Genomic DNA, 13,814 nt, shown 5'->3' with positions numbered 1-13,814 from the left:
GTTAGGGAAAATATTGTAGCAGTGCTCAGGCAGGACAGATTAGAGGGCTTGTCTACTGAGTCCTTATGGATGGAGCTGAGAAACAGGAAAGGTATGGCCACATTAGTGGGATTGTATTACAGACCACCCAATAGTCAACGAGACTTGGAAGAGCAAATCTGCAGAGAGATAGCAGGCAACTGCAGGAAACATAAAGTTGTGGTAGTAGGAGATTTTAATTTTCCATACATTGATTGGGACTCCCATACTGTTAGGGGTCTAGATGGTTTAGAGTTTGTAAAATGTGTTCAGGAAAGTTTTCTAAATCAATATATAGAGGGACCAACTAAAGGGGATGCAATATTGGATCTCCTGTTAGGAAACGAGTTAGGGCAAGTGACGGAAGTCTGTGTAGGGGAGCACTTTGGTTCCAGTGATCATAACACCATTAGTTTCAATTTGATCATGGACAAGGATAGATCTGGTCCTAGGGTTGAGGTTCTGAACTGGAAGAAGGCCAAATTTGAAGAAATGAGAAAGGATCTAAAAAGCGTGGATTGGGACAGGTTGTTCTCTGGCAAAGATGTGATTGGTAGGTGGGAAGCCTTCAAAGGGGAAATTTTGAGAGTGCAGAGTTTGCATGTTCCTGTCAGGATTAAAGGCAAATTGAATACGAATAAGGAACCTTGGTTCTCAAGGGATATTGCAACTCTGATAAAGAAGAGGGAGTTGTATGAAATGTATAGGAAACAGGGGGTAAATCAGGTGCTTGAGGAGTATAAGAAGTGCAAGAAAATACATAAGAAAGAAATCAGGAGGGCTAAAAGAAGGCATGAGGTTGTCTTACAGTCAAAGTGAAGCATAATCCAAAGAGCTTTTACAAGTATATTAAGAGCTTAAGGAAGTAGCGCAAGAAATAGTGGATGCATTAGTGATAATTTTTCAAAACTCGTTAGATTCTGGACTAGTTCCTGAGGATTGGAGGGTGGCTAATGTAACCCCACTTTTTAAAAAAGGAGGGAGAGAGAAACCGGGGAATTATAGACCGGTTAGCCTAACGTTGGTGGTGGGGAAACTGCTGGAGTCAGTTATCAAGGATGTGATAACAGCACATTTGGAAAGCGGTGAAATCATCGGACAAAGTCAGCATGGATTTGTGAAAGGAAAATCATGTCTGACGAATCTCATAGAATTTTTTGAGGATGTAACTAGTAGAGTGGATAGGGGAGAACCAGTGGATGTGGTATATTTGGATTTTCAAAAGGCTTTTGACAAGGTCCCACACAGGAGATTAGTGTGTAAACTTAAAGCACACGGTATTGGGGGTAAGGTATTGGTGTGGGTGGAGAATTGGTTAGCAGACAGGAAGCAAAGAGTGGGAATAAACGGGACCTTTTCAGAATGGCAGGTGGTGACTAGTGGGGTACCGCAAGGCTCAGTGCTGGGACCCCAGTTGCTTACAATATATATTAATGACTTGGATGAGGGAATTAAATGCAGCATCTCCAAGTTTGCGGATGACATGAAGCTGGGTGGCAGTGTTAGCTGTGAGGAGGATGCTAAGAGGATGCAGGGTGACTCGGATAGGTTGGGTGAGTGGGCAAATTCATGGCAGATGCAATTTAATGTGGATAAATGTGAAGTTATCCACTTTGGTGGCAAAAATAGGAAAACAGATTATTATCTGAATGGTGGCCGATTAGGAAAAGGGGAGCTGCAACGAGACCTGGGTGTCATTATACACCAGTCACTGAAAGTGGGCATGCAGGTACAGCAGGCAGTGAAAAAGGCGAATGGTATGCTGGCATTTATAGCGAGAGGATTCGAGTACAGGAGCAGGGAGGTACTACTGCAGTTGTACAAGGCCTTGGTGCGACCACACCTGGAGTATTGTGTGCAGTTTTGGTCCCCTAATCTGAGGAAAGACATCCTTGCCATAGAGGGTGTACAAAGAAGGTTCACCAGATTGATTCCTGGGATGGCAGGACTTTCATATGAAGAAAGACTGGATGAACTGGGCTTGTACTCGTTGGAATTTAGAAGATTGAGGGGGGATCTGATTGAAACGTATAAGATCCTAAAGGGATTGGACAGGCTAGATGCAGGAAGATTGTTCCCGATGTTGGGGAAGTCCAGAACGAGGGGCCACAGTTTGAGGATAGAGGGGAAGCCTTTTAGGACCGAGATTAGGATCACACAGAGAGTGGTGAATCTGTGGAATTCTCTGCCACAGGAAACAGTTGAGGCCAGTTCATTGGCTATATTTAAGAGGGAGTTAGATATGGCCCTTGTGGCTACGGGGGTCAGGGGGTATGGAGGGAAGGCTGGGGCGGGGATCTGAGTTGGATGATTAGCCACGATCATTATAAATGGCGGTGCAGGCTCGAAGGGCCGAATGGCCTACTCCTGCACCTATTTTCTATGTTTCTATATAAAAGGATTGTAAGGGATAAAATTGGTCCTCTTGAAGATCAGAGTGGTCGGCTTTGTGCGGAACCAAAGGAGATGGGGGAGATCTTAATTAGTTTTTTTGCGTCTGTATTTACTAAGGAAGCTGGCATGAAATCTATGGAATTGAGGGAATCAAGTAATGAGACCATGAAAACTGTACAGATTAAAAAGGAGGAGGTGCTTGCTGTCTTGAGGAAAATTAAAGTGGATAAATCCCCGGGACCTGACAGGGTGTTCCCTCGGACCTTGATGGAGACTAGTGTTGAAATTGTGGGGGCCCTAGCAGAAATATTTAAAATGTCGCTGTCTACGGGTGAAGTGCCGGAGGATTGGAGAGTGGTTCCGTTGTTTAAAAAAGGATCGAAAAGTAATCCGGGAAATTATAGGCCGGTGAGTTTAACATCAGTCGTAGGTAAGTTATTGGAGGGAGTACTAAGAGACAGAATCTACAAGCATTTGGATAGACAGGGGCTTATTAGGGAGAGTCAACATGGCTTTGTGCGTGGTAGGTCATGTTTGACCAATCTGTTGGAGTTTTTCGAGGAGGTTACCAGGAAAGTGGATGAAGGGAAGGCAGTGGATATTGTCTACATGGACTTCAGTAAGGCCTTTGACAAGGTCCCGCATGGGAGGTTAGTTAGGAAAATTCAGTCGCTAGGTATACATGGAGAGGTGGTAAATTGGATTAGACATTAGCTCAATGGAAGAAACCAAAGAGTGTTTTTTTTTCTGAAAATCAAAGTAAATGACATCCATTGCCTCTCCTTTGTCCACAGTTCCTCAGACACTGAGATTAAGCTAACTGGCCTATAATTTCCTTTCTTTTGACTTTCCTCCCTTCCTAAACTGCGGAGTGACATTTGCAAGTTTTCAGTCCTCGGAAACCATATGAGAATTAAGTGATTCTAAACTGCACTTCTAATTTTCTCCAAATTCAAACACACCATAGTTTGTGAAAACCAATGAAATACAGTAGGAGGGTTGATCTCTTTCCAATTCAACAAAATGGACCTTCTAGCTGTTAAAGTAAGAAATGCAATCATCCTTCGTGATGAAGAGGTTAAATTATTTAAGTCTATCATTGGTAGTCCAAAGATAGCAGTAATTGGATGAGGTTGTAAGTCTATATTTAGGACCGTTGAAATAATATCAAAAATATCTTTCCAATATTTTTATTAAGTTTGAAAAAACTTGGAGGCCATTCATTCAGCACTTTCATTTGATGTAATTTGATCATTTCCAAACTTGTTTTATCTCTCTGTACTGTTGTTGGAGGGGATTGGAGTCGTTGACACTAAGGTTTTCTTCTTTCCCATTTTTAAGTTGTTAGTTTTGCCCAAGTCTTTTAGGTTAGTTGATTAATTTTGTTTTTCTTTGGGAATGGGTTTTTTTTTGTTTTGTTTTTTTTTCTTTTTCATTTTTTTTCCAGTTTTTTTTTATTTTGTATTATCTGTGGTTCGTTCTACATGTTTGGGAGCTTTGTTAATTTCCACTACTTGGTTTTGCAATTAATTTTTTTAAGTGTAACAATACATCTCCTTCTATTTGTATTATGGCTATGTTCTGTTTCTGTATTTTGAAATTAATAAAAAGATTGAAAAAGAAAGAATGAGAATTAAGTGATTCTTGAAAGATGATAACCAATGCATCTGCTATCTCTTCGGCTACCTGTCTCAGAATTCTGGGTTGTAGTCCACCTGGTCCAGGTGACCCATCCACCCCAAGACCTTTGAATTTACCTATCACTCTTTCCTTCATAAAAGCAATGGCACTCACTTCTGCTCCCTAACACTCACGGACCTCTGGCACACTGCTAGTGTCTTCCACAGTGAAGATTAAAGCACAGTACTTAGAAGTTCATGCACCATCTCCGTGTTCCCCATTGCCACCTCACCCGCATCATTTTCCAGTTTTCCAATATCAAGTCTCATCTCCCTTTTACTGTTTATATAACTGAAAAAGCTTGTAGTATCCCGCTTTATATTATTGGCTAGTTTGCCCTCATATTTCAATTTCTCCCTTCTTAAGGTTTATTTTAGTTGTTTTTTGTTGGATTTTAAAAGCTTCCCAATCATCCAACTTCCGACTAACTTTTGGTACATTATATGCCCTTTCCATGGCTCTTATGCAGTCCTTAACTTCTCTTCTTAGCCATGGTTGTCTACCCTTGCCATTTGAGAACTTCTTCTGTGGGATGTCTCTATCCTGCATCTTGTGAACTATTCCCAGAAACTTCAGCTATCTTTGTGAGAGTAAGAGCTCGGCACAGACTAGAAGGGCCAAGATGGCCTGTTTCTGTGCTGTAATTGTTATATGGTTATATGGTTATCTGTCCTCTGCCATCATCCCCAACAGTATTCCCCTCCAATCCACCTGGCCAAACTCTTCTGTCATACCTGTGTAATTCACTTTATTCTATTGCAATACTGGTAATCTGATTTATGCTTCTCCCTCTGAAATTCCATCATGATCATTATTATTATGATCACTGTCTCCTAAGGGTTCTTTTACCTTAAACTCCCTAATAAGATCTGGATTCTTACACAACACCTAATCCAAGGTGGTCTTTCCCTGAATAGACTTAAGCACAAGCTACTCTAAAAAGCCATCTCATAGGCATCCAACAAACTCCCTCTCTTACAATCTGACACCAACTTGATTTTCCCAATCCCCTTGCATATTGAAATCTCCTATTACAATTGTGACGTTACAGTTATTGCATGCCCTTTCCAGCTGTCCTTGCAATCGCAACCCTACATCTTGGCTACTATTTGGAAGCTTATACATGATTTCCATGATTTTTTTTTAACCTTGGAGTTTCTTAACTCCACTCACAAAGATTTGACATTCTCTGATCCTAAGTCACTCTTTCTAAAGATGTAATTACATCTCTTACCAACAGAGTCACAGCACTATACTTTTCTGCCTATGCTTTTGATACAAAGTGTATCCTTTGATTTTAAGCACCCAACAATGACCTTCTTTTAGCCATGACTCAGTGATCCCCACAACGTTGACTCTGTGGTTAAGAAGGTATATAGTGCATTAGCCTTCATCAACCATGGGATTGAGTTTAAGAACACAGGGGTAATGTTGCAGCTATATAGGACCCTGCTGAGACCCCACTTGGAGTACTGTGCTCAGTTCTGGTCGCCTCACTGCAAGAAGGACATGAAAACCATAGAAAGAGTGCAGAGGAGATTTACAAGGATGTTGCCTGGATTGGGGAGCATGCCTTATCAGAATAGGTTGAATAAACTCGGCCTTTTCTCCTTGGAGTGATGGAGGATGAGAGGTGTAAAAGGTGCATTGATCATATGGATAGTCAGAGGCTTTTTCCCAGGGCTGAAATGGCTAACACAAGAGGACACAGTTTTAAGGTGCTTGGAAGTAGATCCAGAGAAGATGTCAGGGGTAAGTTTTTTTTACGCAGGCGACAGTGCTGGAGGCAGATACAATAGGGTCTTTTAAGAGACTCCTGGCTAGGTACATGGAACTTGGAAAAATAGAGGGCTATGGGTAACCCAAGGTAATTTCTAAAGTAAGTACATGTTTGGCACAGCATTGTGGGCCGAAGGGTCTGGATTGTGCTGTAGGTTTTCTATGTTTCTATGTCATACCGACCAATCTCTAATTGTAAGGCATCTGTTAGTCTTGCGAGACCATGGATCTGCGCCTGGAAAGTCTTCACTCTCCAGGGTGCAGGCCTGGGCAAGGTTGTATGGAAGACCAGCAGTTGCCCATGCTGCAAGTCTCCCCTCTCCATGACAACCATGTTGTCCAAGGGAAGGTCATTAGGACCCATACAGCTTGGCACCAGTGTCGTCGCAGAGCAATGTGTGATTAAGTGCCTTGCTCAAGGACACACACGCTGCCTCAGCTGGGGCTCGAACACACGACCTTCAGGTAACCACCTGGCCACGTGCTCACACAACTAATTGTACCGCAAGTTTATCTACCTTATTCCAAACACTACATGTATTTAGATACAGCATCCTCAGTCCTGCATTCTTCACCCTTTTTGAATTTTGCTTCGATGGTACAATTTAACTCTTTGTAACTCTCAGTTCAGCTAGCGGCTTAATCTAGGGAATGATTGCCCCCCCAGCCCGGCCAAACTTAAGAAATCTTGTTTGGCTGGATGCTGCGGGATGTGTCCCCTGTTGCAAATCAGTACCATGAAATAACAAACAGTACACAATATGTGATTAAACGATTGGGCTTTCTTATTCTTAATTTGACTATATGGTCAGTAAAGAAACAAAAAAAGAAAAGGGCCCATTCTCATGAAACAGTCTACTATGCAACGTTGGAGCTCACAGTTCAGTCCAGTGGTTTTCCGTCGACCTCTCTGCACATAGCCAACCCTCGGGCCCTTGCTCCAAGTCCACTCCATCTGGTAGTCTACCAACTCTCTCCTTTGCATCTTCTCTCCTCATCTCTGCCCAGCAAAAGACCGTGAAATCCCTGCTCCCAGACCCAAAAGAAAGGACAACATCCCTCTTATTGGATAGCCCCACGTTCCAAAGCCCCGTTATCTCTAGTCATAATCCAAACATTGCTGCTACAGAGAAACCATTACGTTAGCAGTGAAACCTCACAGAGCATTACACCTTTGCTCTGACTGCATTTGTACCCAATCATTGGCTGGTCCTTCCTTACATTTATATTACACCCATCTTCCTCGTGTAAACCTGCTGGCTGATCCTCAGCTCTTTCATACCTGTTCCCAGTGTCCTGCCATATTAGTTCACACCACTCCCAACAGCTCTAGCAAACCTGATTGCAAGAGACCATTCAGCCCATCGTGTCCAAACTGACCAGTATTTTCTGTGCTGTACCTTTTCATGACTCCTTGATGGCCAAAGGGCCTGTTTCTATGCTGTACTTTTTAATCACTCTGATTTATCCCATAGCCTTCTGCGCCTGGGGGAGTGAACTGGCCCAGAATTCAGACACTTATGAAACATTGTCAGTGGCTCTGCCTCTGGCCATGTCGTTCAACTACTCCCCACACTCTGGGCCCTCTCAAGTCCCCTCCAAATCATTTACCAATTTCCCTGAATCTGTACCCTCTAAATTGTATCTGCCTCCCAGGTGGGGAATTGTTTCCTGTAGTCTGCCCTATCATAATGTTCCCTACCATAGTCATGTCCACAATTAACCCTCACCACCGGGAGACTACATTCGTTTCTTTATATACATGCTTCCCCTCGGTCAAATCATTTAAGATTACGACATTTCTTTCCACTGTTATGCTGACGACACACAGCTTTATCTCCCCCGAAACCAAATGACCAGTCAAATCTCGTCAGCCTCATGAACTGCCTTGAGGACATGAAGTGTTGGATGGCACAAAACTTCCTACAGCTGAATGAAGACAAGTCTGAAGTTGTCCTATTTGGCCCCCCTGACTCCATCAAAGTGATTACCAGCGGTCTTGGTAACATGTCCGCCCTTGTCAAACCCCACGTCAAATCCCTTGGTGTGATATTTGATTCCACCCTTAAGTTTGACAGGCAAGTTAATGCAGTAGTGAAAGCCAGTTTTTTTCCAGCTTCGTACTATTGCCAAAATCAAGCAGTTTCTCTCTTTCAAAGATCTCGAGAAAGTCATCCATGCCCTTATATCCTCCCGCTTGGACTACTCCAACTCCCTGTATACTGGGATTAGTCAGTCGTCCCTGTCCTGTCTGCAACTGGTCCAGAACGCTGCAGCCAGGCTCCTGACAGGTGCCCGGAAGAGGGACCACATTACTTCTATCCTGGCCTCTCTCCACTGACTACCAGTATGGTTCAGGATTGATTTTAAGATTCTTCTGTTTGTTTATAAAGCCCTAAATGGGCTGGCCCTCCCCCTTATATCGCAGACCTTCTAACCTCTTATTCTACTTCCAGATCCCACAGGTCGGCTGACTTGGGGCTCCTGGCTGTCCCGCGATCTAAATTTAAGCTTGGGGTAACCGCACCTTTGCTACTGTAGACCCGAGACTGTGGAACAGCATTCCCCTCCCTATCAGATCTGCCCCCTCCACTGACTCTTTTAAATCCAGCTCAAAACTTACCTTTATTCACTAGCATTTGAATCTTCCTGATGTGGCTAATGTTTGGCTTGTGCCTCGGCCCTACTGTTGTTTCTTCTGTGCCGATAAGCTGTTTGCCTTGTTGGTTATGTCTCTGTTTCCTGTATCTGTGATTTTAGCTATCTGCTCTGATCTGTACAGCACCTTGGTCAACACAGGTTGTTTTTGAATGTGCTATATAAGTAAACTTGACTTGACTTGAGAATAGAGCCAACTTCTTCAGTCTCTCCTCATAACTGAGATTTCTAACAAAGGGTTAAATAATGTCAGTGTTATTTGCAGACTGTGCTGTGTCACGTGTCAGATATTGCAGCTTTCCTTCCTGTAACTGATATTGGTTAAGATTGGCTGAACTGCTTTCAGTTCGCTTTCAGCTTTCAGTTTCTCTTAACTGGGATCCAAACTGAGTCAAACTTTCAAACCATCGGGTAGTCAAAGCTTGAATAAATAGTGAAGATGTCGAACTTATTTTGGTTCCTGTTCGTCGTGCTGTTTAGCCAACCCTTCAACTTTGTGGGTAAGATTATATTGTGATGATCACCTTTTGTTGAGACGTGTGTGAGGCTCATCCAAAGTTTCGGTGTGTACAGGAGGATTCCAGGGTAGTGGAGGCAATTCCCGAGTCTCACCCTGAATCAGTACACTGACCTTGAGCTGTTTTCTGTCTCTCACCGCCTGACCTGAATGCTCCTCCATTCTCTGACAGAGATCTCTACACCTGTTAACCAGAAGTGTTCTGAGCCGCACCCTCTTCCTGCCACCATTTGACAAAGAGTTTCACTGACACCTCACCCTGAGAGAAGCAACGACCTGACACCAGCTCCCCACTCCACAGCCGCCCTGGGTATTCAGAGCCAACAGCTCTTCAACGATTATTCAATTTAGCAATATATTGTCAGCATAGTCAAGGCCAGACTGTATTGTCCATCCGTCATCAGTCTGGAGATGGTGGGGTGTGAGCTGCCTCATACAGGCTTTATCCCAGGGCTAAAATGGCTAACACGAGAGGCCACAGTTTTAATGTGCTTGGAAGTAGGTACAGAGGAGATGTCAGGGGTACGTTTTTTCACAAGAGTGGAGGGTGCGTGGAATGAGCTGACGGCCAAAGGTGGTGGAGGCGGATAAGATATTGTCTTTCTTGGGGCTCCTGGAGGAATGGAGCTCAGAAAAGTAGAGGACGATGGGTAACCCAAGGTAATTTCTGAAGTAACTACACGTTCGGCACAGCATTGTGGGCTGAAGGGCCTGTATTGTGCTGCAGGATTGCTATGTTCTGTGTTTAAACCGCTGCGTCCTAGTGAAGGTGCTCCCACAAAGCAGTTGCGCTGAGAGTTGCAGGATTTAAACACGGTGGTGCTGAAGGTCCGGTGACATATTTCACAGTGAGGATGCTGAAGGATATGCAGCGTAGCCTGCCTCTGGAGCTGTTCCACTGTCAAAATCTTTTTGTCTCACTGGGTGGGAGAGGTGCTGGATTGCGAAACTGGGTGAGTTACAACACGGCATTTTGCAGATGGTTCACTCTGTAGCAAATGTGCACCAGTGATGGAGTGAGGGGTTGCTTATGCTGACAGACGGAGAGAGTGGTTAGAGAGATGTTGGGGGGTGTTTATGGTGACAGAGGGAGAGAGTGGTTAGAGAGATGTTGAGGGGTGTTTAGGGTGACAGAGGGAGAGAGTGGTTAGAGAGATGTTGGGGGGGTGTTTAGGGTGACAGAGGGAGAGAGTGGTTAGAGAGATGTTGAGGGGGTGTTTAGGGTGACAGAGGGAGAGAGTGGTTAGAGAGATGTTGGGGGGGTGTTTATGGTGACAGAGGGAGAGAGTGGTTAGAGAGATGTTGAGGGGGTGTTTAGGGTGACAGAGGGAGAGAGTGGTTAGAGAGATGTTGGGGGGTGTTTATGGTGACAGAGGGAGAGAGTGGTTAGAGAGATGTTGAGGGGTGTTTATGGTGACAGAGGGAGAGAGTGGTTAGAGAGATGTTGAGGGGGTGTTTATGGTGACAGACGGAGAGAGTGGTTAGAGAGATGTTGGGGGGTGTTTAGGGTGACAGAGGGAGAGAGTGGTTAGAGAGATGTTGAGGGGGTGTTTATGGTGACAGAGGGAGAGAGTGGTTAGAGAGATGTTGAGGGGGTGTTTATGGTGACAGAGGGAGAGAGTGGTTAGAGAGATGTTGGGGGGGTGTTTAGGGTGACAGAGGGAGAGAGTGGTTAGAGAGATGTTGGGGGGGTGTTTATGGTGACAGAGGGAGAGAGTGGTTAGAGAGATGTTGAGGGGGTGTTTATGGTGACAGAGGGAGAGAGTGGTTAGAGAGATGTTGGGGGGGTGTTTATGGTGACAGAGGGAGAGAGTGGTTAGAGAGATGTTGGGGGGGTGTTTAGGGTGACAGAGGGAGAGAGTGGTTAGAGAGATGTTGGGGGGGTGTTTATGGTGACAGAGGGAGAGAGTGGTTAGAGAGATGTTGAGGGGTGTTTATGGTGACAGACGGAGAGAGTGGTTAGAGAGATGTTGGGGGGTGTTTATGGTGACAGAGGGAGAGAGTGGTTAGAGAGATGTTGAGGGGGTGTTTATGGTGACAGAGGGAGAGAGTGGTTAGAGAGATGTTGAGGGGGTGTTTATGGTGACAGAGGGAGAGAGTGGTTAGAGAGATGTTGAGGGGTGTTTATGGTGACAGAGGGAGAGAGTGGTTAGAGAGATGTTGGGGGGGTGTTTATGGTGACAGAGGGAGAGAGTGGTTAGAGAGATGTTGGGGGGGTGTTTATGGTGACAGAGGGAGAGAGTGGTTAGAGAGATGTTGGGGGGTGTTTATGGTGACAGAGGGAGAGAGTGGTTAGAGAGATGTTGAGGGGGTGTTTATGGTGACAGAGGGAGAGAGTGGTTAGAGAGATGTTGGGGGGTGTTTATGGTGACAGAGGGAGAGAGTGGTTAGAGAGATGTTGGGGGGTGTTTATGGTGACAGAGGGAGAGAGTGGTTAGAGAGATGTTGGGGGGTGTTTATGGTGACAGAGGGAGAGAGTGGTTAGAGAGATGTTGAGGGGGGTGTTTATGGTGACAGAGGGAGAGAGTGGTTAGAGAGATGTTGAGGGGGTGTTTATGGTGACAGAGGGAGAGAGTGGTTAGAGAGATGTTGAGGGGGTGTTTATGGTGACAGAGGGAGAGAGTGGTTAGAGAGATGTTGAGGGGTGTTTATGGTGACAGAGGGAGAGAGTGGTTAGAGAGATGTTGGGGGGGTGTTTATGGTGACAGAGGGAGAGAGTGGTTAGAGAGATGTTGAGGGGGTGTTTATGGTGACAGAGGGAGAGAGTGGTTAGAGAGATGTTGAGGGGGTGTTTATGGTGACAGAGGGAGAGAGTGGTTAGAGAGATGTTGAGGGGGTGTTTATGGTGACAGAGGGAGAGAGTGGTTAGAGAGATGTTGGGGGGGTGTTTATGGTGACAGAGGGAGAGAGTGGTTAGAGAGATGTTGAGGGGGTGTTTATGGTGACAGAGGGAGAGAGTGGTTAGAGAGATGTTGAGGGGGTGTTTATGGTGACAGAGGGAGAGAGTGGTTAGAGAGATGTTGAGGGGGTGTTTATGGTGACAGAGGGAGAGAGTGGTTAGAGAGATGTTGGGGGGTGTTTATGGTGACAGAGGGAGAGAGTGGTTAGAGAGATGTTGAGGGGGTGTTTATGGTGACAGAGGGAGAGAGTGGTTAGAGAGATGTTGGGGGGTGTTTATGGTGACAGAGGGAGAGAGTGGTTAGAGAGATGTTGGGGGGGTGTTTATGGTGACAGAGGGAGAGAGTGGTTAGAGAGATGTTGAGGGGGTGTTTATGGTGACAGAGGGAGAGAGTGGTTAGAGAGATGTTGGGGGGGTGTTTATGGTGACAGAGGGAGAGAGTGGTTAGAGAGATGTTGGGGGGTGTTTATGGTGACAGAGGGAGAGAGTGGTTAGAGAGATGTTGAGGGGGGTGTTTATGGTGACAGAGGGAGAGAGTGGTTAGAGAGATGTTGCGGGGGTGTTTATGGTGACAGAGGGAGAGAGTGGTTAGAGAGATGTTGGGGGGGTGTTTATGGTGACAGAGGGAGAGAGTGGTTAGAGAGATGTTGGGGGGGTGTTTATGGTGACAGAGGGAGAGAGTGGTTAGAGAGATGTTGAGGGGGTGTTTATGGTGACAGAGGGAGAGAGTGGTTAGAGAGATGTTGAGGGGGTGTTTATGGTGACAGAGGGAGAGAGTGGTTAGAGAGATGTTGGGGGGTGTTTAGGGTGACAGAGGGAGAGAGTGGTTAGAGAGATGTTGAGGGGGGTGTTTATGGTGACAGAGGGAGAGAGTGGTTAGAGAGATGTTGAGGGGGTGTTTATGGTGACAGAGGGAGAGAGTGGTTAGAGAGATGTTGGGGGGTGTTTATGGTGACAGAGGGAGAGAGTGGTTAGAGAGATGTTGGGGGGTGTTTATGGTGACAGAGGGAGAGAGTGGTTAGAGAGATGTTGGGGGGTGTTTATGGTGACAGAGGGAGAGAGTGGTTAGAGAGATGTTGAGGGGGTGTTTATGGTGACAGAGGGAGAGAGTGGTTAGAGAGATGTTGGGGGGGTGTTTAGGGTGACAGAGGGAGAGAGTGGTTAGAGAGATGTTGAGGGGGTGTTTATGGTGACAGAGGGAGAGAGTGGTTAGAGAGATGTTGAGGGGGTGTTTATGGTGACAGAGGGAGAGAGTGGTTAGAGAGATGTTGGGGGGGTGTTTATGGTGACAGAGGGAGAGAGTGGTTAGAGAGATGTTGAGGGGGTGTTTATGGTGACAGAGGGAGAGAGTGGTTAGAGAGATGTTGGGGGGTGTTTATGGTGACAGAGGGAGAGAGTGGTTAGAGAGATGTTGGGGGGGTGTTTATGGTGACAGAGGGAGAGAGTGGTTAGAGAGATGTTGAGGGGGTGTTTATGGTGACAGAGGGAGAGAGTGGTTAGAGAGATGTTGAGGGGGTGTTTATGGTGACAGAGGGAGAGAGTGGTTAGAGAGATGTTGAGGGGGTGTTTATGGTGACAGAGGGAGAGAGTGGTTAGAGAGATGTTGGGGGGTGTTTATGGTGACAGAGGGAGAGAGTGGTTAGAGAGATGTTGGGGGGTGTTTATGGTGACAGAGGGAGAGAGTGGTTAGAGAGATGTTGGGGGGTGTTTATGGTGACAGAGGGAGAGAGTGGTTAGAGAGATGTTGGGGGGTGTTTATGGTGACAGAGGGAGAGAGTGGTTAGAGAGATGTTGAGGGGGTGTTTATGGTGACAGAGGGAGAGAGTGGTTAGAGAGATGTTGGGGGGTGTTTATGGTGACAGAGGGAGA

The 13,814-nt window shown here is 45.7% G+C and overlaps 1 protein-coding gene across 1 annotated transcript in view; it reads left to right on the top strand.

Moving 5' to 3' along the window:
- Positions 1-8,846: 8,846 nt before the first annotated feature.
- LOC134355867 (uncharacterized) overlaps positions 8,847-13,814 on the top strand; it is a 37,239-nt gene continuing 32,271 nt past the window's right edge. The window contains exon 1 of the mRNA XM_063066371.1: positions 8,847-9,029. Within this exon, the coding sequence (XP_062922441.1) occupies positions 8,969-9,029 (61 nt within the window). The 5' untranslated portion in view covers positions 8,847-8,968. The remainder of the gene's footprint in view (positions 9,030-13,814) is intronic.

This window comes from Mobula hypostoma, chromosome 13, assembly GCF_963921235.1.
Source record: "Mobula hypostoma chromosome 13, sMobHyp1.1, whole genome shotgun sequence".
Classification (NCBI taxonomy): Eukaryota; Metazoa; Chordata; class Chondrichthyes; order Myliobatiformes; family Myliobatidae; genus Mobula; species Mobula hypostoma.
This window is presented reverse-complemented; position numbering and strand designations above follow the sequence as displayed.